This window comes from Camarhynchus parvulus, chromosome Z (genome assembly GCF_901933205.1).
Source record: "Camarhynchus parvulus chromosome Z, STF_HiC, whole genome shotgun sequence".
In the NCBI taxonomy this organism is placed as follows: domain Eukaryota; kingdom Metazoa; phylum Chordata; class Aves; order Passeriformes; family Thraupidae; genus Camarhynchus; species Camarhynchus parvulus.
The window spans coordinates 58,755,553-58,782,952 of record NC_044601.1 but is presented as its reverse complement, the minus strand read 5'-3'; the positions used below and the strand labels follow the sequence as shown (position 1 = coordinate 58,782,952).

Below are 27,400 nucleotides of genomic sequence, written 5' to 3'. Positions count from 1 at the left end.
TGGTAGGCATGAAAGCCCTTTGGGTAAGGTGCTCAACTGACCCTTCCTAAGAGAAATAGTAAGTAGCTCTAAACACTCCATAACAAAACCTACCTGCTACATTGATTTGTCTCTGTACTACATGTAAATGCATGAAGGATCACAAACCATAAAAACAACTTGAAACAGTGAGAAGAAACTGAGCACATGAAACACTTCTGAAGGTTGAAATCAGGCACAGGATAGCTTAATTTATCAATTAACCTTTTAATTTGTATTACATAATGTATAAACACTTGGAAAAAAAAAGCAAAGAATAACAGGTCTAGTTTAGCAGAACACAGTGTAGACTAGCATTAAATGAAAATACCATGGACTTGACTCAGCAGGTAGAGGAAGTGCAAAAATCACTGCCAGTCCACGCAGATTAAATCAGTGTTAAACCAAGACTCAGTCCTGTCCTGGAATAGTGTCTACCAACTAAGTTGTCTGTACTGCAATCCTTCGTCACAAAGAATCCTTAAAAAGGGTCCTACAGTTGTTTAATAAAAAAAAAAGTAGCTGCTTACTATTAAAAATAGATTTCTGAATCATCCTAGTCAATTTTAAGCATTCACCAGTAAATGCTTCAACAGAACTGTAATTTAATACAGACAAAACCAGTAGAGGCCACTCATGAGTAGGTCAGGCTTCCATTTTGCTAAATTAGGATTTGACTGAAAATTTACTAAGTCCTAATCTAGATCATACTTTGGGGCTGTAGGGCCTGAGAAGATTACCTTTTCGTTTTGATGTTCATAATAAGGAATGACAGGCATGTTTAAGAGGTATGTCTACCGATCTGACTAACCAGTCTCCATTAAAACTTCACAGCACACAAATGTCTAAATAAGCAGTTGTTGGGATTTCTGCCATAGATTTGCTGTGCACATGTTCAATACCTAAAGCTAATCTAAGAGTGGTAAGAGTCCTAGGAAGGAATAAATTAGTGTTAATGGCATTGGTGGGCTTGAGGATTTTTTTAATCCTAACAGCATAGTGACTAGTGTACATGACAGAGGCACATAATAAACAATACCTAACTGGTTACAGATGGATTGAGAATAACTGGAACATCCTAGTCTGTGTGCACATAACTTCTAGAAAGATTAGTCTTTTGTGTCTGTACTTTTAGACAAGCTTTGCACATTATTTTAGACACTGAGAGCTTTATTCTGGTAGTTCCTGAACTTACCAACTTTTGAAAGCTTATTTGGCTACTTTGCTTTTCCCCTCTGGGTCAACAGTCACAGCAACCAGAGAGTGTAAATAACTCTGCAGCACACTTAGAAGATGAAATGTACACAGTGATAGCTTATTCAGACTTCTCCATCAATTTCACGTTTCCCTAGAACTGAATGGTCTGGTCAAATCAATATCCTCTAAATTATGTTTTAAGTTCTATTCACTCTAAGTCTAGAAGGAAAAAACCCTTTGTCCATTTCCTCCACCAATAAAGAGCAGTTTACATTTTGCAAGTGGCAATAAATACACTGATTAATTGGCCACATTGGAGAACATTTCCATTAGACCTGAGAACATCTATTACAGAAGTCTCTTCATTCAAAAGTCATTTTAAGAAAACTCACTCTTGGAAACCAATCTGTAGTAGACAAAACATACTATTTTCAAGTCATGTAGCAGAAGAGTTCCTGCTGTAGGAATATTTGTTTTCCCAAATTCTGCCTCACCTATGCAGTTATAAGCACAGATTTCAAAAGGCAGTCACAGTTCACAGATTCTCTAAAAGATTTAAAAGGTCATTTGCTCTTCTTTAATCAGAGCTTTTTTTTCCTTTTATCTACTTGATTACCTAACATGAGCAGAGACATGTGAAATTAATTTGTTGTCATCTACATTTCACTAGAATTCAGCACAGGATTGGAAATGTAGATTTTCTGGAGAAGGTAAAAACATGCTGGGAAAACTGGAAGACATAGGTATCAGCTTGTGCTCCAACTCCTAATACCCAGCATGTCTCATTCTTCTTTATAAGAAATTCAAAATCTAAAATTCCAAACATTCAACTTAATAAGGCCAAATATAAGTCTTAAGATAGCCACTTACATACACTAGTGTTCTGATAATCTGCTTGCCAGTTAATCCATTCAGTGAAGAAATATATCCTACTACAACATGATTTCTATAATTTGTAAATTCTTCATGAAGGACTTAAGAAAACCTTTGGGTTTCAAGTCCCTATTGAGCCAAACAGAAAAACTAAAAGAAACTCAGTCAAGATGTATTAAACCAGACTTATACCCTTGATGTAAGTCTACAAAATAGAAAAAATACTGGAAGAACAAAAAAAAATTGCCACAAGTTGTATGAAACTACAAAGTTGTACAATTCTTGAAAAGCATACAAAAGATTTGTATTTTCATTTCTTTTACATCAACATAATGGTTTACCAAAATCTATATATCCTTGCATCAAATTGCTAGTTTGACAGTCAACTTTTCTACAAAAGTGTATGTATTAAGTAGTTTTATCAGTCCCAGACTGTTACTATAAAACTGTACATCTGAATATTTAATGCTACAGACTTCATACTTGAACCCATTTACCTGTGTTTACAAAGCTTTCATGTTTGCCATACAAGTTAAAATGTCAATTTTTACTGAAGTTAGAGGTAACGCTTCAGACATTTACACTAGATGCAAAAAAAGCTTAAATACCAGGCTAATGATTCCCCAACCCAAAGGAATGAAAAGCATTTCAAGCTTCCTCCAAATGCTCTTGCATCCGAAAAGGCCAACTTCCAATATAATGCAGCATTGTGATATCCCCATGGTTTCCCTCTATGGATCCATAAATGTTTCAGCAAAAGACATCAGGGTCCTTCATTCTTCCAGCAGAACAGTGCACAGTGAATCCTCTGTGTCAATCAATATTGAAGCTATTGCCCCATCATTGAACTCAAAAGATGTTCCTCCATCTACAACCATACAAGCATCCCAACAACGGGAACGGACACAGACTCTGCAAAAACCCAACAAGTAAGTTATCACAAAACAGGTAAAAAAATTAAGTATTTCACACAAGCACTTAACAATAAAACTGGGACATTCTTTTGCTTGAGTCAGTAAATGCTTAACCTCCACTTAGCATGGCACTAAGCACTAGAACCTCCCAAGTTATCAGTGCTTTGTATGGGCTTGGCAATGAGTCCAGAGAGGACTGAAGGACTTGGTCAATGCTCCCACAGTCTGAGAACAGCCTATAAGATAACACTTGGTGCTGAAGCTGAAGCTTAGCTGCAATTTTCAAAGAAAGCTACTGATGATCCCATTTATGTAAACTTCACAACTAATTTAAGATTCTAGTATGTGGTCTTCATGTTATGTGAAATATGTATTTTCAAGTAGCAATGCTTGAGGTTCAAATAATTTGGACATTAATGTAATCTTTTGTTACAATAATCATTCAGAGAGAAGAAAAGTAACTACAAACACAAAGCTGAAGGTCAGGATGCTTGCCAGGCAACTTCAAGAACTGGAGCATATTATTGTCATCATCATCATCATTACTATTATTATTATTATTATTATTATTATTATTATTATTATTAGAGTCTGACATATTGAAGTTAATAAGTTTAAATCCAATCTTATAAAATTTAAGGCATCTCTTGCAGAGCTGGTCAAGACAGAAAAAAGAATTTGGCTCAGAGCTCCTTTAGACATTTGTTTTGATATAAAAAGTTGAACTGACAGTTAATTACAATTGAAATACTGTACTGCTTTCAATAGTTTTTATGTTATTGTTTGTATGTTCAGTTATTCTGGTCATATAACTAATGGCTGTACACATTTATATTTAATTATGGCAAGCTCCACATATCATAAAATCATATAGATTGGGAAAGACAAGTAAGATCATTGAGCTCAACCATTAAACAAGCACTACCAAGCCTACCACTATGTCCCTAAGTGCCATGCCTACATGTCTTTTAAATACCTCTTGGGATGACAATTCCTCCACTTCCACAGGCAGCCTGTTCCACTGCTTTACAACCCCTTCCATTATGATAATTTTCCTAATATTCAATCTAAACCTCCACTGGCACAAGTGCCCTAAGTTAAAATGATTAATTAGCAAATAATTCAGTTTGGAAATGCATTTAGTGCCACCTTCTGCTCAAAGCAGGCCTTACTTTAAAGATGGGTTAGGTTGCTTAATGCCTTGCCCAGGGAAATTTTGAGTATCTCCAAGAACAGTGATAAGACAATCTATAGACACAATCTTCCTATAAAATTCTTCCTATAAAATCTTAGCTGTTGCATTATACTCTGCTCTGAAAAGAGTTTAACTCAAGCCTCCTCTGTAACCACATTTTGGTAGCTGAAGACAGCAACTGAATTCCCCCTTAGTCTTGGCTCCTCCAGGCTAAAGGAAAGCACTGTCTGAGTCTTTCCCTTATACACCACTTGTTCCGGCCCCGTTATCCTCCCAGTGGCCCTTTCCTGAATTCACTTTGGTCTGTCACTGTGTCTCGTACTGAGGGAAATGGCACATACCCAAAACTGGGCACAGTGAGATTCTTTTATTCTGTAAGATTGTGCAGGGATCAAACATTAAAAAGCCATAACACAACTAGGAAACATTTTCATCCTGCTGTTACAAGAACAATACTCAAGTCATTCAAAGCACAAACTGGATGTTGAAACACTTCAAGGGAAAGTCCTGGATTGCTCAGACTTTAACAGATACACTGAACTAAGTAACTCTTTGCTATCGCAGTCAACACTTACTTTGAAGAGAAGCCACGCTGACGGCTACTTGAGAAAACTCTGTTTACAATAGGCTCTCGAACACTGAAAAACATCTTTGGTTCCTCTGGACTGTAGAGCAGAGAGTCATTGTAATCATTTGTTACTGTAAGCAGAGGAGTCAGCCATTAGTTTTTCCAGAGAAAGCTATTTACTCTCAGAAACACACATTCCTCCAGGGAAGAGTGGCTTCTCTATCAAGAGGGACCATCAAGTCTTGACAGATGTTTAATAGTCTTTACATGCAAAAAATTACTTTTAGGGAAAATTCCTTTCAGTTCTACTGCATGATGAACACTCAATATCTCTCTTCTGATTAAATATTAACCGTTTCAAATTTTAGGAGAACTGAAATTCTCCTGAAGAGGATAATTTAGACAGAAGTCTAAATAAGTGCTTTTATTTCAAGTAAGACATTGTTTGCCAACTGTGCCTAATAAATGTCTGTAAGAAAGACTACTATTGCAAGAGTGCGAAAACACTGAAAGGTGAGTAGTACAGAATGCAAACAAAATGCACTGGCCAAAGATATTTTTTTAAAAATCTTGCCTTTTTCACTAACCTTTCTGTACCAGTTCTGTGTTCAATGGCATGTTCAAGCTTCCATGCTTTTTCGCTGTTGAGCCGAGAGAAAGAGCCCCAGTTAGACAGATATATCTACACAGACCTTGGCTAGTAATGCCACACTGCTCACTCACCTATCTTAAGGATCTCTTCAATAGCTTGATGTGCAACCTTGTTAATATTATAGGACCTAGACAGAGAAGAAGTCTTGTTTGCTAAGCAGTACAACTAAGGAAAAAACCGAGCAAAAGCAAAAAACCATTCACACTGATGAAAAACTAAATTCAACATTTGGGGAGGAAAAAGAATGCTGTTAAGTGTGAGCTGATAACAGTTAATTTTAAAAAAATACGTCTTAAATCAACTCTTGCTTTGGCATCTACCTGTGGCCTTGTAAACCTTAAAAATCCATTAAGTGAAGTCTTCAGAAAAGAAGAGCATGAGATGTAGTCTGCTTGTCAATAATCTCCCTGCCTTAAAACCCCAATAACTGCTGCATTAAGTCTCCATTAAAAAACTGAAGCTCTAGAGATTGTGTTCTTACCCTGTCTATCCAACGCTTCCTAATTGATTTATTCTCTTAGTTCTCATTTATGAACCCAACACTTCTTTACAAATATTCTACCTCTTTATTTATACCCTAAGGTGTGGTCTTGAATCTCACAAGAACTGGTGTTTATAGAAAATAAATAGTCAGATCAGACACTTATGCATTCAACACATTTGGCTGAACAAGTCAACATAGCCTCAGTCTGAACTAAGGCAAAACTCCTAAAAAAGTCTCCCTCCTCTGCCCAGACTCAAAATGGAGTAGGTGCTAACCACAGCCACTGTGCAGGAGTACCATGAAGATGCCCAGGTCTCAATACAGCTTAAAATCCTCAGTCCAGCAGTTCTGTCATGGCAGTAAAACACCTCAGACTGCAATACAGATCCACTACACACCTATCTGACCCCAGAGCTGCTGAGGGTGTGCCCAAGGCTCCCTCTCTTACACTTACTGCCTACCTGCAAGCCTGAGCAGATGCTATCAAGATATCCTTTTACTCAAGTTTTGGCAGCTACAGAAAACACCTAGACATTTAAATGTCTCTCAGTCCCAGGAAGTCTGAGATTCCAGGAAAGCCCCTAGACAACAGGCTAAGGGGGGCCACTCTACTGAGGCTTGGCTTCACTTTACAGAAGTCCAGCAGCACATACAGATTACAGCAATGGAGAGGGGCAATCCTGGAGCTTGGTGCCTGGTTCTGGGTTTGCTCAGCACAGAGTGTATAAGCAAAAGAAATACGTAAGAACAGCACTGAATTAAGACTGTACTTTCCCAAGGTACCGAACACTAGGAAAGTTTCCCTAGCAGTCTGCCAATTTCATCCTTGGCAGGCTCCAGAACTAAGCTACGCTGCCTGAATACAAAATTTTGAATTACAATGAAGAGTAAAACCCAGTAACTATGGTTACAGCATGAATACTTATTTCTGAATTTCATTAAAAGCTTGTGTTTTAGTTCATCTTAGTCTACCCCACAAATCCAGCGACTTTTGTACAACTCTAAATTATGAGCACAAACACATCTCTCACATCTCAAAACTAAACTGATTAGACTTACATGCAGTACTGCAGCACATTTAAACTGAAGTTTAAATATTTTATCCCCCTGACTAAGCTAGCACAGTTCTGTGTAGATATGGCCATCTTTTTTTAAGGGGAGTATTTTGGCAAAGAGATTGTCCCCTGTCAATTAAATATGAAAGAAACAAGAGGCTTGTTTCTTTCTCTTTCAAAGGAGAATGGACAGTAGATGAGCCAGACCACATTTAACACTGCATTTAATTCATGTTTTCCCATTCTTTTTAGAGCTTAGATTTTTGTAAGTTTACTGGGCTACATCATCTAAGCATTTTAATTTTAGACAAGAAGAATAGTTCATAGATCACCTCAGTAGGCTCTCTGCAAGTCACAGCAGAATCTCTTTCCCTCACCACTCCCAACCACTCATCCTCACATGTGGCATGCCACATTTTTCACTGAAATTACACCTAAGGCAAACTTCTGTCTCAGTGCCACAGCTCCTCACCCTTTCAAGGCTTCCCTCCATACCCACAAGTAATGAGTGCCCTGCTCATCTCATACATCTGGAACAGCTCTGAGCCATATTGACAGTGAAAATATCAGACTGACTAACCCATAGCCCAACAGAGTCTCAGTAAGGAGAAAATGCATAGGCAAAATAGGTTCATCTAGCTTATCTGAAATGGTATTTTCTGTCAAAGCAGCAACATGTACTCACCATGCTTTTGATCCTGTTCCAGTACACACATTAAGCCCTGAACTCTTCTGTTTCTCCCAAGGACCATCATCAACTGATATTTCATAATAGGAGGCCCTATGAAGCGAGAATTTAAAACTGGGTTTGCAGGACTTAAAGTTCTCCCTGAATAAGACAGAACACACAGCCTTATCAGGCACATTACAATTCAGAAGGGCTACTTTCAAATCTGGATCACAATTTCACAGACTTTGTACAGTGTTTCCCATTTGACAGCAACTTCTGATTCACTATTTTACAGAAGTTTTTATAATGGACTAAAATGATTTCTAGCATGAACTTTTAGGCACTTTTTCTGCAGTCACTTCTCCGTTAATTTATGCACAAAACTACCTCTGTGGTTCATCTGCAGGGCTTGCTGGACTTACAAATAAAACTGTAAATAATTACCTTCCTTGCATACCTGTTGCACAAAACCTGTGTTTATGCTGCAATTGGGTCTCATTAAATTATTACTAAACATTTCAACATCAGTAAGTAATAGCATGATTGAACCTCAATTCTTGATCACTTCAGTAATTGAAAATCCAGTGATTCTTCATTAATAGGTTTACACAAACAGGCTTACACTTCTCTCCAGGGCAAATTATTCCTAAAACTCAAAAGTACTATGTCTTGATGTACAATCATCTTCTGCATGTTATGGTTCATCCGTCAGGGCATTCCTAGTGTTAGGACTAGAGACCAAAGTTTCTCTCTACAAGCTTCAGAATATCCAAGAGTGTATTTATGAACTTAACTTGTTGATATTCCCAGCTCTCTTCAAACTGTGATACAGGCTTCAGATTAATAGATATCCTCTCAGAAATACCACATTTGCTGTTTCATGCATGACTGAGTTTCACCTTTCTTAGTAAACAGAACTTACTGAGCTATTATTTCAGTCTAGAAACACAGCTCTTAGCTGCTTGGTGCCAAACAGTTTATACTCTCAGTAACTAAGGGCATGTTTTGTAACTCTTGAAAAGATGGGGAGATTAGAGAACTGAAAGTAAATTAAGAACACAGGTGCACCACTTGATTTAGTTGAATGTAATTTTACAAGCTGGGTATGACAGGTTTTCTGGGGGGTTTTTTCTTTAATTTACTTGTTTTCATCACTGACATGCAGAATTAAGACCTGACAAGAAGCTCCTAAAGTTATTTTTTCTAAATAAATAGCAGACCTGTGTATTTGAAACTAACAGAAGATTCGTCTTTATGACATTTAAATCTTCAAGTGTAAGGTCCCAGTAACACACTTATTTCTAGAGGTTAGTTTCTAGAGGTATTGTTTTCCTCAGTGGTTCTCAAATACACAGGAACCGACAGAACAATGTACTTGTGACACTTATAGCACTGGAAAACAGCTTTGTGTTCCTGTATCACTGCACATTAAAGAAACTTCTTAGAATCTTGATAAAATTAGACTTGATTTAGTAGAAAGCAGGATTTGTATCTCTTTGAGATTAATTCCTTCTGCCAGTCTGAGGCTGAAGTCCAGACAAAAAAATAAAGCTCACAGAACATTCATATTGTTTGCAGCAGCAATCAGTGTCCCAGGCACTGTACAAACACAAGCTGTTAAACTCTGAACTGGCTTTCCTGTTGTTGTTTTTGTTGGAGTTTTTAAAGATAAACAATAAATCTCCTTTTACTGCAGCCCCGGTCATATTCCCAATGTCCTTCTTACTGTTTGGCTGCCAAAAATGCATTGATCTTCAGGACAGAAAGGACAGTCAAATGTATCCTGGAGAAGGCAGTACCATGATTTGATACAAACACAGGTCTTAAACAAAGGAAATAACTATATTCCATCAATAACAAGGTTTCTGCCAAAAGCAGGCTGATACCTTTGCATCTAATGACAGAAAGGCAGAAAAAGAAGTCATGATAAAAGCCATTTCTGCTTGATCATGCTAAAAGCTTATGAAAAGATATTTAAGAAGATGTGGAGGAGATAAGGCAGTTCAAGGACTGATATTTAAGTCATCAATAAAAGGCAGTTCAAGGACTGATATTTAAGTCATCAATAAAAGGGAAAGAAAAAAATCAGGAAAAATTAAAGAATAACCAGAGAGGAGGCAGAAAACCAGAAATCAACATTACTGCACTTACATCTTTGAAAATACACTTTGTAATCAGCAATAATACAATCAGTGTTAAATATTTATAGAATAGAAGCAAAATTTGACAGTAAAATCTCATCACTGATTGTCCATTGCAATGTCATAAAAAGAAATTAAGTCAATTGTGCCTTGCTGTAACAACAAACAATTATACATACCTGGATGAAAGAGATTCCCCAATGAAGACTTCATTGAGTGCTCTCACTGGTAAAAGATGCGGTCCAGAAATATCAGATCCTGCAGATATCAAATGTGTAAGAGTTTTGCATCATGGGTTTAAAACACAAGTTTTCAAAAACCATTCACAATTCATTGGAAGACAAATTCTGCTGCCTGGGTTTGTTTTCTAGACCTAATGCTCCATTTTTTTCAAGCATTCATTTTTTCACTGATTTGCTCTGTGGCCAGTCACTGTCCTTTACTGAAGACAATAAATATTTAAACCAGGGTCAGCAATGACGCTTAAGTTCAGACACTTGTCCTTGAAAAGTCACAGGCAACTAGGCAGAATGAAGTCTTCTGTCAGTCACACTTCCAGCCAAGTTAAATTCACTGGCAGTGACTTAACAGACATTTGTGATGAAGTTCAGAAATTAGACTTCATACTACAAGGTAATTAAAGAGGATTAACAAGTTGTTTATGTTGACAAGGACTTCTTAGTGAGCAAATGCAGTACTGGACACAGGTTAGGCACAGAACCATGCATCTTTCAACCCACCATACAGAAAAGAGTTGAAGGTATTTAAGAATAATCTACAGACAGACTCTCACATCTAATATCTTATTTGCGGGTCCAAGACCAGCTTTTACAACTCTCAATTAACCTAACTTAAAAGTTAGCATGTGTACACAGACACACACACATGCTTAAGTAGTTACAGCAACTCTTAGAGACAGCCTTTTAAAAAAGATCAGGTATTTTGACAGCAGGTATTTCAAACACTAAAACTTTTACAAATCCTTATCTTCTGTTCCAAGTTATCATAGCAAAGTGGCTATATTCTTGTCAGATTTAAACCTACTTTGATCCTGGAACCTTTCATTTATGTGAGCCCTGCTGTGTTGCTCTTGGCTTAGCTGCTGTTCATGTAAATCCACTGGAGTTGTGTTAATCCCAGTTCCTTCAAGATACAGTCGGATTCTTTGCCGCCACTGCCACCTAAGAGAGGAGAGAGAAGTCAGTACGAAATATTAATTACAAAATTAGATAGGACCTGAGAGTCTCCACTCTCAAAGCAGAACATTTTAAGAGAAGGAGCAAACTAAATTGAAAGTCTTATTTCAAGCTTTATAGCTTCTACTATAACTTCTAAATTAAAAAAAGTTAATAATACACAATTGTAAATTCTTTACATTTACCAATTTGCTACCTAATATTTTTTGCATGTGTAAAACAAGAGGCCAATGGCCAAAAGTAGCTTACAACAATTGTACGTAACAAACTCTCCTCTTGAGGCATGTGATTCTAGTATGTGAATGAATACTGATAGAATGCTTTTAAGAATAAAGAGCTGTCAAGAATTTACACAGAAATACATGCTGTATTTTTGACATCTTTTGTTTGTATTTGACATGTCCAGAAAAGTAGCCCTATGCATCCCTTTATATACCAGGTCCCAAGTATCCTCTCATTTTAACAATCCCTCCTGGCCTAGGAATTTACGATGCTTAAGAGGAATTCATTTGAAGCAAGAGAAGGATATAAAAGCCATGTTCCAATATTCTGATTTTTTATTCTTCCCTAGAGAAATAAATTCCTTTTCCTCTTACAACCTAAGATATTTCATAAAACAAAATAGCAACAATTTTGACTAAGAAAGCAAATCACAAGAGAGTTTTATAAGCAAATCTTTTCCCTGTTCATACTGTTGATATCCAGGTGACATTAACCAGTTTTTCCTGAAATTACAAGAGACTTATGCTTTTTATGACTACACTGCTAACTTCTCCTCTAGTCATCCTTATAGATTTACATTTATACATCCTATCTGCCCTTAGATTCCAAGTATTTTAGGTAGTCACGCAGAAAGCATGCAGTTAATATCACTGTGGTCCTGGCTAGAACATATCACATCCCCCACAAAATTATAAAATGGGACTGTACCCCTATTAATACCCCTATTCTGAGAACCTGCTACAGCACTGACCACCAAGATAAAAGAAGTGGGTAGTCTGATATAGTCTGTCCTTTACAAATCAATAATGTTGGTTTTCTCAAGGATTACAAGGTCCATGTTCACACAGATTGTTGCACTGACTGATACATCATGGATAAGGGCAAAAAGCCTGTTGCCCTTTTCCAGTTTCTGGCAACTCACCACCCACCAAAACTCCAAAATACCAGAAGCCCTTCCAGACAAGGATTCAGTTACCCACCTATTCCAAAGTTTGCTTAGGGCCAAACAAGAACTCTCGAATAAAACACTTGCTCACATCCTTGCTTAAGAATATATTATTTATTAATTTATCATTAATTAATTAATTATATTTTTATTTTATTTATTATTTTTTATTTAGTTATTTATTATCTCCTATTATTTCTGAAAAATAATTGGAGAAATCCTTTCTGTTCTGCTCTGGTGAGGTTTCAGCTCCATAATGAGCAGTAACAGGAATGTCAACAACAAAAATATAGCTTTGTTTCCAACAAAACATCAAAATTGCAAAATGTCAAGAGAGGTTATCTGAATAAGCACTATGAGTTTTACTTAAGCAAATTAGAATGACGGAGACTAAAAATCTTCTGTTTTCTAAACCTTAGAATATGTGAGTAGAAAGTATCTGTTCCTTTAGCAATACATATTGAAATTCTTCAGTTATTTATCCTGGCAATTCTATTAATTTAATTTCAGAACTATTCTATGGCACAAATACAGTTACACTTCAACTTACAGATTTAATATGGTTGAAATATAAACAAAAATGAATTGCTATATACTTTCACATGAGTGACTGATTTCTGTTTGATAGTCTGTCATTACAAAAATATTCTGCGAAGTATTTATACTACAGAACAGTGTCTCTTCTTAAGTAATTAAAAACTCTTCTCTAGTCTGTCCTTTAAAATTCAGCTTGTTTCTTTTTAAATCAAGTGAGATTACTCTGTTTTAAGAATATCCAGTACTGGAAACATCAAACTATATTCAGCATGAATAAATGTTTGCCTTACACTAGTTTAAGTCACTTTATCTCAATCACCAAAACCCTAGATGCAACACACTGACCATTTCCTAACTATATGTGTTTCACTAGCTTCTATTCTTACAGCCATCACTGTGCTATATGTTTTTGAGTCCTTGTCCTAGAGTGACTTTATGATGCTTGTATCCCCAGTTGTCTCTTCAGTTTATGCTGGATATTAAGTTCTGCACCTCTAAGGTTCCAAGAGCGAAGAGAAGGAGAAGAAGCGCAGAGTTAGTTATCAGACACTGCACTCACTCTCCTGCATTCCTGCTCACGGACTGCATTGTCTGCAGCACGGACAGACAGCAGGACTGAGCTCTCCTTTGCCTTTAGTCAGTTTTCTGCTGGCTTAGGTAGAGAAGTTCCCTGGACTGTGGCTTTTCCTTTTCTTGGAACTGATCAGCCCTGCTCAGGACTGAACACCCAGAATGGCACCAGGAGCTCATACCGGGGCCGGGACGCTGCATTCCAGCGCCAGAGGGACGGATAAGAGACTGAGCTACAGCTCAGCAGAGCTACAGGCCATGACAAGCACTCCCTCTGAATTTGCCATCTCCTCAGAACAGTGAGAGGTTCCATTGTTTAACGCTGCTCATTTTTTTCATGTTTGTGAGTACTTCGCTTGTTAAATAATTTTTTTTTCCATTTTTCTTGAAAGATATTTTATTTCCAAACTGGCTGGGGGAGGGGCAGCTTGAGTTTGCTTTCTAGAGTGCTTTCACTTCAAAAGTTTCCTCCAAAATTTGCTCTAAACCAGGACAGTCCTAAAAAACATAAACCAATATACCCCTTACAAAAATGCAGTTCCTCATTTATGAATTTGCTAAGTCAGAAGTGAAAATAAATTACTGCAGGTCATCCCAGAAGACTTTTTTCTGGAGCTGGCAGTTTTAGTCTTATTCTTCACCAAAAACCTCATTTTTCAACATTATAAACATCTACACAGAATTCACAATTTGAGCCATTAAGATTTTACTAAGCTTCAGCTGCTTCTTAGGAATTGCACATGATTAGGTGTTTCCCAATCCCTCTATGTTTTTGAAAACCAAAGATCAGTGAATCCTACCTGAACTCACCACGATAAAGCTTCTGTAGTGCTTCAGGAAATGAGTATGTGTATCTCACAGGCAAGCACAGGTGGCCTTCTGATCTGGTAGCAAAAAATGACAATGAAAATTATAGTATTACTGTTCAGATTTGGTACCTTTGGAAAACAAAACAAAACAAATCTCCCTATGTGTTACATCTAGCAAAGTTACACTTCTTAGACCTTTAGGAATCTCTACTGTTCTTGCACAGTACCACATCAGCAACAATATACTGCTCTCAGCTCCTGGAGTCTGTGTGTCTGAGACAAGGTATTTCTCCCACATTTCCCCTAAAAACTGTTCAGCTAATAATCCTGCAGGAGTATGTAAGCGCTAATGTAGTTCCTGTCATCATTCTAAGCAATTTAAGCTTAATAAACCTGGCAGGTGGATAAAAAAAAATCTTTCTCCACTTACACCCAAGTTAGCAACATGAACAGCTAAGCAACACACCTAAGAACAAAAGAATCTCATGTCAAAACTAGAAGACTAAACAGTGCTCCATTCCATGAGTAATATGTGACAATTTGAAGGCACTTGTTATTTGAACCCTACTAGTCAGGCTTGATAATGCAGAATAGCTACTCAGAGCATTTGAAAAGTTTTGGAATAGAAGGTATTAAAGGAATTAAACATTTTGACCACCACTATATGTACTAGGAATAAATTAACTGTCAATATCAAAAAAAGCAGAAATATCACAAGCAGAAATCTAAATCTGGACTTCTCAGCAGGCAGAACCTTGGTGAATTCTGAGTTTCACTTGCCATCCATTTGACGGTTATACCAACCAAGCAATACTAACACACTGTACCTACTGAGCTGTAAGATTGATGTGGGCAGGTGGGTGCAGCTTGTGCAGAGTTTATAATAGGACATCTAAGTGCCAACAATTGGTTCCGGAGTTTTCTGAGGTATCTTATTGTTTACATTAAGAAACAACAGCAAACTTTTTCATCTGAGCCTCTACTGAATCCACCTTCTTCACAAAAAAATTAAGGTTTTTTGTGTTCAGACACCACACTCAACTGTTTTTACCAAGTCTTTCTTCCTAAGTTCTGTACTTCCATTCTAGCCTCAAACTTCTGGTTAGTAATACAAGTTAACTAGCTGCAAGTGCTGTTACACTGGTGTAGAGAACATCTGTGGCACTGTAACACAGGCATGCTTGTCCAATACTACTTAACATCCTCTCAGATGAGACAGGATAATTCCCTGGGCAAACTTCTCTAAAAAAACCAGAAGATTCCCTTGGTATCTACAGCCCACTAAAACAGACATTTATGCTGCCAAAATGCTACAGGTATGCCTCACATACCACGAAAACAGATGCATGGTGTGCCTAATATTAAATAAAGCATTGCTTTCCCAATATGTTTTTACCTTTCAGGATCAGTATTTATTCCGATGACTGGTTTAAATTTATCAAAGACCTTACTGGCTGCCAACAACATTGTACCATCACCTACAAGGAAAACAGATCAAAAGTTAGCTTCACATTCTAGTATCCCAAACAGAATGTACTCCAGCATTAGCATTATGTGCGTTTATATCAACAACAAATCAGGCAAGCTGGACAAAATACAATGGGACAAAACTACTGACATCTTATCAAATAAGAGTAGTGACAACTGAATTTGAGATAGCAAACATGACTGGAAAAAGTACAACTTATCTGACAGCTATACATGCTCAGGCAACTGAACGTGGCAAAAGCAAGCTTTAAAGAGATTTATGGGAATTTCTGTACATTTATCAGCAGGTAAGAGAAATTCTTTAGCAAAAGTAAATTTAGAAAGTATTGCTAAACAAAGCCACAGGAGACAGGAAACAAAACCAAATGTTACTGTGAGTCACATAAAAACAATGACTTTAGCTTCACCCCAGTTGTCCTCCTAAAAGGCAATTTAAAGGTCATATTTGGCCCCAGACAGGCACACTTGGAAAAGATGTCTTGGGTGAGTAGATAGCTCAGAATTAGAAATCTTTAAATGTACTGTTTTTTGCAGATATTGGCATTTTTTCCTGTCTGTTAAACATGTTAAACAGAAAGAAAACTATAACCTCATTCAGTCTTTGCAAGAAGATATAAGCTCTGAACAGCACAAAGACATAAAGCTCTGAAAACTTCAGATGATGTATTATTACTTCCCAGCTGCCTGCCTCAACCATGAAGATTTTTACCAAAGACAAACTGGCACTTTGGGGAAGTTCTTTGAAATCCACAAGAGTGTGATAGGATGCTTCAGGAATAAACTTTTCTACCCATTCTTCATGGTGATCAGTACCTAAGGGCGAACTGGACTAGTGGGAAGAGAGAAAGCTGTGGTCAAGCCTATTTGCCACAGATGAGTGAACACTACGTCAGAGCCCAGCAACACAAGGCTGTATTTGCAGCATATCCCAAAAAAATAACACTGAATGAACTGCTGCAATCCAATATTCAAGATAAACAATCAGGTTAATTGCTCTGTTGGTTCATCTGGAAAACACTGATCAGTGGCACAAGATGCTCAGAAGCTGCAGACTTTTTACCTGTACCATCCAACTTGATACGCCAGTCACTGGATTAAGTGTGAAAGCAAGAAAGACAGTTTGAGCAAGGGGACCATGAGGTAGTATGTTAGTCTACACCTCACATCCCAAAAAAACAACAAGTAGATTTTAGGGCTACATAAAGTTACATGACATCAAGAATTTTATCCTCTTTAGTTGAAAACTATAGTAAATTCCACAGTTTATATTGTTTCACACATAAAAAACTTTTCGAGTGGCCATGCACTGGGGTTCACTTCCATGGGCTACAATTTTAGGTACTAGAGGTAGACAAGATGGTCATAACCACTGCTTTTTGTCAGATTTTCTGACAATCAGATTAGTAATTTGTTTTCAGAATGTGCATTATTTCCAGTTGCTTCAAACACTGCCAAGTATTTTTGAGAAACATATAAATGAAAACATACTGAAACAAATACTTCCCTTCCGTAAAGTCATACCTCCTGCTGATATAACAGCATCTGCCCACCGAACTGTCTCTTCATTATACTCTCGACGCTTAACGAGACGAACTTCTATCCTTTCATTCCTGTAAAGTTCAGAGAAAGTCTGAATTCCAATACATAATGTTTCTTGTCACAGCCTTCCTGAAAGTTGTCATGCAGCTAAGGAGTAACTGCAATCATATTTGGCTTAAAAACACTTGACACACAAATCCTGTACTACCTTTTATTTTCAAGACAGTAATCTAACATGCTAGTCAACTGAACGGAGCCAGTTCACATGACGATTCTTTCAGTAATGACTGCTCATCTGCACCCCTCTCTTTTCAGTACTCCTATTTTATTGGCATTTGTAACATGAGGCTTCCTTTTGTTTCACAGGATCCATGGATATTTGCACTGTGTCTGAAATCCTGACACCCACACACTCTTACCGTAAGCTGTCCACAACATGCTCCACGTTTTTTGTATGAATGCGATGCCGTTCCAGCAGACCAGCATAGTTAGATCCCTTCAAGGCAAGCTGTAATACACAAATGGTATTGGTAGAAGTACAGTAAGTGCTCTTGAGCAAAGTAAATAGAACCTATAAAAAACAGCACGTTATTTTCTCTCAGCAGAGATATGTTCTTATAAACCTTCCATTAATTACATTTCTATATACACAAGAATCAGGTTATATTGACTAGTTCATTAAGTGAATTAAATGGCCACAGCAGTCGAGAATCACAGATATGCAAACAAGCATACTACATTGACTTCCATGCAACTTCAGATACTTTGCTCTTCCTGAATCTGCCAACTGATATAAAGACTGCATGAATCCATACAGTTACACTAAGTATACTTCTGCCAGTATACTTCTGGGTGCTGAAACACCCAGTTAGCTCAAAGTTGTGCTGTAGAGCAGACAGACAAAAAAAGCAACAGGAATGACAATTAAGGAAAGAGAGCCTGAAACACCTCCAGCATTACCCTTCAAATTGTATTTGAGCTAAAATGGAAGACTGCCAAGTGCTGACAAAGGTGACATTTTCTCTGGATCAAAAAAAAGCTTAAGGACAATCTACCTAATACATTTGATACTGTTCCCTGGATTTTACACCACATTTGCTAAACAAGTTGATAACAAGACGAACTCTGTAGGTGCATTCTAGTCTCATCCTTCCTGGAAAATTGAGAATTTGAATACTTAATTAATCTCAACACACTCTTCAGACCACAGAAACATTTTGCAGTTTATACAGATACAGTCATAAGCAGGCATGTGAGATTACTGACTTGTTGCAGATTAGTTTTGCAACAAGTTTTTGTGCAAGTAATTCAGTCACCATATGTTCCTTATCTTATTTAGCAGGGGGGGCCTCATCTGGGGCTGATACTGCCAAACATGTGTGTGCATAGAGATAAAGAAAGTGAAAGAAAGAGGGTGCAAAGGATGTTAAGCAAAAGTACTCTATAAATACATTCACAGTGAAAGTGATCCTGCTTTGAGCAGCAGGCTCCTGATGCTTCTAGCCTGAATTATTCTACAATTATAGCGTCACTGCTTCCTTTTCCCTGAACAGTTAAAACCAATTTATCAGCAGAGAAACAGAACTTCTCCTAGAGTTTGTCCAGAGGAATTCGTCTGTGCCAGAAGTTCTAAACAGCTACTTCCAGCAATTTATTCAAGTGCCTTTATTCAAAGTTTCATACTATTCCAAGAGAAAGTGGTGCCAGACAGCCTTGTCTAATCCCATTTTCATAGACTTCTCAACTCCATAGAGAAGGGGAGAGGACTGTCAGGATATGACAGTTGAAGTCAACCACAATCCAATACTCAGGAAATGAAATCTTTATTCATCTGACACCCATTTGTGTCAAGAAATCCAACCATGAGCTAAGCACATAAGATAGACTCAGCACCAAAGTAGTTACAGACAAGGATGTAATTGGCTGCTCTGGAACTGCACTGCTGTGTATTTACAATTAGCAATTAACTTGCAGGAACAAAATCTTTAGGTGGTCTTAGAGCTGGGATCATGAAACCACTTCCAACAGAGACTCATAGGCTGCCTGGATGTATCAACAGCACTAAAGGAAGAAGACAGTGGGAGGAGCTGCCTGCCAGCTATGCATGATCACACACAGACACAGGTATGTGGATGATCAGAAAACATCCAAATAAATATTGCAGGTTTTTCCAACACTTGTTCACATCGATTTACTGGGATACAGGGTGTTATGTCCCATTAATTGCCTCACACACTTAAATCCTTTGTTTCTACTCCTGAGCTACAATGCCTTTGCACCCCAGACATCTCTTAATCTTGCAGAGTCCATGGTGTTGCACTGGGAACTTGAACAATGCCCCTGCGGGCTCTGGGGAGTGAAAGATTACTCAGGGCTATGCTAGTTACAGCACAGCCCATTGCCAGCCTGCTGTCAGCCTCCCATCATCCACATGGAGGGGAAAGGGAAAGGCAGAAAGGAAAAAAGGAGGTATTTGCCTCCCATAGACACCTGCTGCTGAGCAGCACAGGTGTAATTTGCTAGAAGAACTTTCAATTACATATTCAAAGCACAAATTCATCTTGCCTTACCACAAGAACAAGAAATCCACAATCAGTTTCCAAAAAACACCATTACTAAAATCAGGCTCCTCTAGAAGTATCTGCAGCAAATGAAACAAGCACCTGACAAGCAGACTGCTGTGACAGCACACTTTTTTCAGGCTGCTGCTAGTTCCACACAAAATAGAAACCACAAACTCCATCTTGCAATTCTATGTACCTCATTTATTTGGCTAATTTATCAGCATGCTATCTTTCAAATTGATGGAAGAGAGCTTTTATCTCTGAACAATAACAATGTCATATTCTCTGTGTGATCATTTGCAGGTTTATAAGCCATCAACATCAGTGGCAAGCCAACAGCTAGCATTACCCTGGCATCACCAGGAAGGAGAGGTATGAGTAGCGCCATTGCCATGGAACAGAGTCTGTTCTGTAACTTACATTTGCCACAGCTGAGTTAAATTATTTCATCAACAGCTTCAGAAAACAGAAGAGGTTGCTCAGCAAATAAACTATTAGTATTCTGACAACTGGATGAACCATTTCAGCAGCACTGTAGAACAGGCACTGAATGTGTAATCTCCTCTTTGAATTTAGCTCTAGAACAAGTAAGCACACATTATTAAGCAAGAAAAATGAAAAGTTAGGGCCCTTAGTTTAAATGGCTGTGCTACATTTATGGAGTTATTAAATTGTCCTGATTTGCAAAAGGCTCCAGAGATTACAACAGTCTGCTCCTCTCCAGCCTCATTCTCTGTGTTCAGAGATAACTTGCAAGTTCATTCATCTAAGAACTGACAAAGGGGAAGCCCAACTGAGCCTGACCACAGTCAAGTATATCCAACTGGAACACTAATCAGCAGCTGCTCTCACTCGACTACTCCAAAGAACCAGAGAAGTGCCTACAGTCCTTGTGGTCAGAAGCATAGATTCACAAAGTGCCTGAGCTAGAACAGACCTCTGGTCCAACCCCAAGCTCGAGCAGGGCCATCTGTCCAGATCTGGATGGCTTTAAAGATCTTCACAGATGCAGCCTCTACCACATCTCTGGGCAAACACGCCAGTGTCCAGTCACCCTCACAGTGAAAAGGGTGTTCAGACAATGTTCAGACAGATGTACCTGTATTTCACTGCCTCTGCTCCTGCCTCATATCCAGCACCTGAGTGCCATTCTAAAACTATGACAAATGCTGCTACTGGAGAGGGGTTTGCACTTAAGGCAAAGTGTAAGACCAAACTGAGACCAGCACCTGCTTTTTATTTCAAAAGAGCTGAAGACAAAGATCAGGCAGTCCAGTTCCTGTGTGCATGATCACCTCCTTAAAGAGCCTTGAAGATACTTGGGATGTACAGACAGCACAAGGACAGCCTGGCTCCCAAGCCCGATCATAAAGCAGGCCCCTTAACCTATGCCAGGTTTGGCTTTTGTCAACTGACTCCTCAAAAAGGCACAGAGCTATTAGATTCTGCATGAAGACAACTTTCAAGCTCTTCTTCCTTTGGAGGAACCTTTGATTTACAATAAGGCCTGTTAATCTGATCTTAATAATACACAAAATAAAATGCAAGAATATATACATACAAGAGCTATTCTAGCAAAAAGTGCATTAGCATACGAAAACAAAGACAAAATGGACAAAAATACATTCAGAAACAACTTCAGTAGTAGTCTTAAACCTCACAGCAGAAATGCAATGCAAAGTAGGTTTCCAGAAGAGCTTGTAGTGGAAAACACACTCAGGGAAACAGAACATTTCCTATGAATGGAGCTGCATTTCCTTAGACTCAAGGAGAAAAGGTCTAAATCAAATATCTAAGAATAGCTCTTGAATATCCTGGCCTGATCCTTCTTTAAGGAAAGGATTTTTCACAAAGCGCCTCTAGCAGCCACTTATTCAAGGGACTTTTGCTTGACTGCCTTCCTTCTGTAGTCTAAGCCTGCACCGCTGGCAAGTCCCAACTCATTTGGTTAAAACTGTGGGCCTGCTATCTTTACTAATGTTTGCCCTGCAGGAACAATGCTGCACAACAAGGACAAGGCTTCCAGACACAAATACAGAAGCCAACACAAAGCCAAGTAACATCAGAATACCCATTGTTGTCTACATACGTGAATTATAACTCTTGATTTAGAAAATGGGAAAAGAAAAGCCATAGCTGAGACCTACTGGCATTGCTTATTAAGCATTAGGATAAAAGAGTATGTTCTCTCAATACAGTAACATGGATATTGTTGGGAGTGAATTTGTCAACTGAGCACCTTCTGCATCTCATCCTAGCAGAATCACAGAGCGATTTGGGTTGGAAGGGACCTTAAAGATCATCTAGACCCAACCACCCTGTTCTAGAAAAGGATATCGTTCAGCAGACCAGCTTTCTTAGAGCTCCATCCAATCTGAACTTGGACACTTTGACGGATGGTGCATTCACAAGTTCTCTGGGCAACCTGTGCCTGAGCCTCACTACCTTCACAGTAAAGAACTTCTTCCTAACAGCTAAGCTGCTAATCTTCCCTCTTTCAGCTTAAAGCCTTCCCTTCATCCTATCAATACACTCACTGACAAAAGGTCCGTCTTCAGCCTTCCTGTGGAGTCCCTTCAGGTACCAGGAGGTGCTCTAAGCTCTCCTCAGAGCCTTCTCTTCTTGAGGCTGAACAGCTCAAACTGTCTTGTCTTCACAGGAGAGGTGCTCCAGCCTCGTGACCATCTTTGTGGTCCTCCTCTGGACTTATCCAGTAAGGTTAAATGGAACTTTTCCAATGTACTTTGGCCTTATGTGTATGCATATATATTCTCATTACTAGGCTTATGCCTAATTTACAGCACTAACCTTCATGCAGTCTTAAACTGCACCAGGGTGGAGTTAATACCAATCACTTGTTTTACAACTGCTGGTCATTGAGGACTAAATGTCTGACTATCTGACTAGAAAGAAGAAGAAAAAAAAAACAAAAATAAAACCAAAAAACTCCTAAACCCTAACAACAAAAAGCATAGATCTAGAAACAATTACTCTCTCAAATTTCCACAATGAACTTGCCCACACATGCACCCCAGCTGGAAAACAAGAACAGATCACTGCCTTACAATCTACCTGATTTTTACAGAAAGAACCACAAAATAATACAAACAGATTTAGAGATCAACAGCTGAATAGCAAAAATTTGTATTTTAAACTCAAGACAAAAATACAATGACCACTAACATAACAATCTGTTTCTAAGCAGAGTATGGCACTTTAAGTCCTTTATTTTCAGAAATCGTCCCTTGAGATTTAACCATGTGTCCCAAGTATAAACAAAGTTGGTGTTCAGTTTTTGCTCGGCTTAAAAGAAACAAGATTTTGACAGATTTATAGAAAAAAATATTTTTCTCAATACATTATGGTTAGAACTAGAACAGCTTTGAATATAGGACATGTTTCAAGCCATACACTTCCCTTAGCATTCCTGACTAAACTTGACTTTCAATCAAAAATTCCTTCATTATCAAAGTCAGACTGTCAATCTACAGGCAAGTAATTATCCTGTTCTAGTGCTAACTAGTTAAGACAAAGCTTGATCTGTCATGCTAAAAGCAAATGCAATTTTCCTAACAGGTCAGGCACACACTAAACTTCTGGATTTCTTAGGAGCTCTAATGAAATGTTAAGCTTCTCTATTTCAAAATGTAAAAATAATCCACATGGAATTAAAGCATGGTTCAGCTTCTGTATCTTGGATAATAAAATGCCAGCAACAAAACATATAAACAAACTGAGCAGCTAGCCTTAGCAGAACTTGCCCAACAGGAATCTGTACCTTGGCAACACATTTCAAGCATCCCACAGAAAAGGGTCTCCTAGGGCAGGCAGAGCAAGCTTGAACCACAATGCTGAATGGTTAAATGTTTTTACCAGCCATCAGCTGAACTGATGGGGAGATGACTTTGGTGGTTGTACACAACAGATACCCCAGTTTGGACCTGACACTCATGGTAAGCACAGACCAGCACACCTACCCTCGATTTATAGCAGAAAGCAAGTACCATTTGCGAGCTTCAATTGCTGTATTCACACCAGTGACAGCATGTTTGCTGACAACACCAAGACGTGGTGCAGTTGATACGCTGGAGGGTAGAGGCATCATCCATGGGACCTTGACAGGCTTGAGGGCTGGGTCTGTATAAACCTCATAAAATTCAACAAGGTCAAATGCAAGGGGCTGCACACGGGCTGGGGCAATACCAAGGCTGGCTCTGGGAGGAAGGGATTGAGCCCAGCCATGGAGAAGGACTAGAAGGTGCTGGTGAATGGACAGCTGGACATGGCTCAGCAATGTGAGTTCACCTCCCAGAAAGACACCCCAGGCTGCATCCAGAGCCCCGTGGGCAGCAGGGGAGGGACGGGATTCTGCTCCTCTGCTCTGCTCTGCTGAGACCCACCTGGAGCACTGCATCCAGAGCGGGGCTCCCAGCACAGGAAGGGCATGGACCTGTCAAGAGTGAATACAGAGGAGAGACACAAAGATGATCAGAGGGCTGGAGAACCTATTCTGTGAAGACAGTCTGAGAGAGATCCTTAATATTACTCCTTTCACAGAAGTTGCCTGACTTCTTAAAAGGGGAAATGTGGTCTAATTGTTCTTGCACTAGAAATAATAAATGCATTATCAGATCTCATATAGTTTGGCTATAAATGAAGACTCGAGACAGTAAGGCAATTGTATTTAGAAAAAAAAACCTGGTCAAATTTAAATATTTACTGAAAAAATCCAGACTTATTGAATAACATTTGCTAAGTCACTGACTTAATGTAGCACATTGACCCTGACTGGCTGGATGCCAGGTGCTCACCAAAGCTGCTCTTATCACACCACTTCACAATGAGATAGGAAAGAGAAAATGTAAGGAAAGGCTCACAAGTTAAGATAATGACAGGAAGAGAATACTAACCAGTTACCATCACAGACTAAACACACTCAGCTTTTGGAAATGAACTGAATTTATTATGAATCAAAATCTGGGCAGGATAATGAGAAGTAAAACAAATCTTGAAAACACCTTCCCTCCATCCCTCCAATTGTCCCAGCTCTTCCTCCTCCCCCCTCAACAGAACAGGGACATGAGCATGGGGGATACAGTCAGTCTCAAGTCGTTTTGGTCTCTGCTCAACTAGAGGAGCTCCTTCCCCTGCTCCAGCCTGGGGGCTGGAGATATACATAGGAGACTTTTCAAAAACTTCTCTAGCATAATTCTTTTCCATAGGCTGCAGTTCTCCACAAACTGCTCCAGTCTGGGTCCTCCACAGGGTGCAGTCCCCCAGGAACAGGCTGCTCCACTGTGGGCCCACAGCTCCTGCCAGGGAACCTGCCCCAGTGAGGGCTGCTCTCCCCACAGGCCACAGCTCCTGCCAGGGAACCTGCCCCAGTGAGGGCTGCTCTCCCCACAGGCCACAGCTCCTGTCAGGAACCTGCCCCAGTGAGGGCTGCTCTCCCCACAGGCCACAGCTCCTGTCAGGAACCTGCCCCAGTGAGGGCTGCTCTCCCCACAGGCCATAGCTCCTGCCAGGAACCTGCTCCAGTGAGGGCTGCTCTCCCCACAGGCCACAGCTCCTGCCAGGAACCTGCTCCAGTGAGGGCTGCTCTCCCCACAGGCCACAGCTCCTGCCAGGAACCTGCCCCAGTGAGGGCTGCTCTCCCCACAGGCCACAGCTCCTGCCAGGGAACCTGCCCCAGTGAGGGCTGCTCTCCCCACAGGCCACAGCTCCCGCCAGGAACCTGCCCCAGTGAGGGCTGCTCTCCCCACAGGCCACAGCTCCTGTCAGGAACCTGCTCCAGTGAGGGCTGCTCTCCCCACAGGCCACAGCTCCTGCCAGGAACCTGCTCGAGTGAGGGCTGCTCTCCCCACAGGCCACAGCTCCTGCCAGGAACCTGCCCCAGCACGGGCTTCCCATGGGCTCACAGCCTCCTTCAGGCACATCCACCTGCTCTGCTGTGGCTCCTCCAGGGGCTGCAGGTGGATCTCTGCTCCCCCCTGGGCCTGCAGGGGCGCAGCTGCCTCACCAAGGGCTGCACCAGGGGCTGCAGGGGAAGCTCTGCTCTGGGGCCTGGAGCAGCTCCTGCCCCTCCTCCTTCACTGACCCTGTGTCTGCAGAGCTGTTCCTCTCATACATCCTCACTCCTCTCCTCTCTGAGGGCAATTACATTTGCACAGGAAATTTTTCCCCCTCTTAAATATGTTACCAACTGAGATGACATTACCACTTCTAAATTACTTGACCCGTGCTGGTGAGGGTCCATCTTGGATCCATCTGGCATCAGCTGTCAGACAGGGAGGAAGCTTCTGGCAGCTTCTTACAGGAGCCACAGCTGCAGTCCTCCCCACTACCAAAGCATGGCCACACAAACTCAATACACTCAACCTTTCGCTATCAACAGGGCCAGTTTCAGTAGAATTATGCTGGCAGTACAGTTTGCAATTACAGTGTACAGTAATACAGTGGATTAACCCATTTTGGGACACCCAACTCCTTTAAGGGCCTGCAGTCTAGCTCATTCAGACTTGCATAAGTGCTCTGAAACCCTCTCTAAAGTGAACCTCACAACCAGATTCAGTGAGCAGCTGCAGGTTCTGAGTGAACTTCAAATGCACTGGCATCTGATCATTTATTAGCTAAAAAAAATCTAATCCATAAAGGCATAAAGGCATTGTTTACAGAAAGGCTTTAATAATGAGTATGCATCAGAGAAACCAATCAGGTTCCTGAAACAAACTCCTTCTGTGGATCAGAAGTACCAAGGCTCAGGTTTAAGACTCCCATAAGGCCTTGAACACAAATCAAGTTTTCCAATACAAACTGCTGTTGAGCTGCAAGTCATAGCATTAAATCCAATTCCTCCCCCCCTTCCCAGGATTATTACATATTATACAGGCTCTGGCCACTTGCTTCTAAAAAAATGTGCTAAGTTAACCAATGCAGTAAGTCAGTTCTTACCACACAAGAAAGGCCAGGAGGCTGACTAGGACTACTGACTGATTTACTAGCTTGCTGTCAATTGCTCAGTATTTTTCCCAATATTGTTCCTGGCTGTTTGCTATGTTTCTACCAGTTTGCTGTACCACCCCCCACACTGCAGAAGTCCAGACAACTACTTCAGCTAGGAATATTTTTTCCTCATATTTTCCTCACTTTCTTCTTCAGTAATTTAGACCTCTCACTTTCATTACACCATCACGGCAAGCCTTCAAATGCTGCTCTACACTAATGTATCTTCTGTAGAATAATGACTACGAAGTGCAGATATTGTAGCATTTTATAAACCATTACTTCTGTAATAGCTGATTTAACTGCAACATTACATTCCTGAAGTTTTACAGAAATGCTGCTTTAGGACAAGAGTTTGATGCATACATGAATAAAAGTTAAAATGCCATGAACTGTTTTCTAATTGTTCATCCACCACATTAAAGCATTATTGTCATTTTAACCACATGTGAGGAATACACATAGTGGTTTGCAATTCAAAGGCTAAGGCAGAGCAAATTGTTGTGTTAACTATAAACAGTGGTAACTGCTTTCTTCACTAAAAGATTTCTAGAAAACCTGTGTAATCCAGGCAATTCAATCATTCTCATTAATACAGCACAACCCCAACATGATGCTGTAAATTACAACTAATGAAGTACTTAAAGCCAGCATTAAAGTCACTTCCAAGAAGTAGCCTTCTTCAGCTGTATAAAGCATAGTATGATTGGTGATACAGTCCCAAAAGTTTAATTTAGGTGAATTACACTGAAATGCCCTA

The 27,400-nt window shown here is 39.6% G+C and overlaps 1 protein-coding gene across 1 annotated transcript in view; it reads right to left on the bottom strand.

The window, feature by feature from the left end:
• Window positions 1–230: 230 nt before the first annotated feature.
• NADK2 (NAD kinase 2, mitochondrial) overlaps window positions 231–27,400 on the bottom strand; it is a 37,838-nt gene continuing 10,668 nt past the window's right edge. Inside the window, exons 4-14 of the mRNA XM_030969463.1 lie at window positions 17,494–17,582; window positions 17,057–17,145; window positions 15,444–15,525; window positions 14,039–14,122; window positions 10,812–10,948; window positions 9,947–10,025; window positions 7,642–7,785; window positions 5,489–5,544; window positions 5,353–5,406; window positions 4,773–4,896; window positions 231–3,000 (exon numbers count right to left, since the gene is read on the bottom strand). Of these exons, the coding sequence (XP_030825323.1) occupies window positions 2,862–3,000; window positions 4,773–4,896; window positions 5,353–5,406; window positions 5,489–5,544; window positions 7,642–7,785; window positions 9,947–10,025; window positions 10,812–10,948; window positions 14,039–14,122; window positions 15,444–15,525; window positions 17,057–17,145; window positions 17,494–17,582 (1,077 nt within the window). The 3' untranslated portion in view covers window positions 231–2,861. The remainder of the gene's footprint in view (window positions 3,001–4,772; window positions 4,897–5,352; window positions 5,407–5,488; window positions 5,545–7,641; window positions 7,786–9,946; window positions 10,026–10,811; window positions 10,949–14,038; window positions 14,123–15,443; window positions 15,526–17,056; window positions 17,146–17,493; window positions 17,583–27,400) is intronic.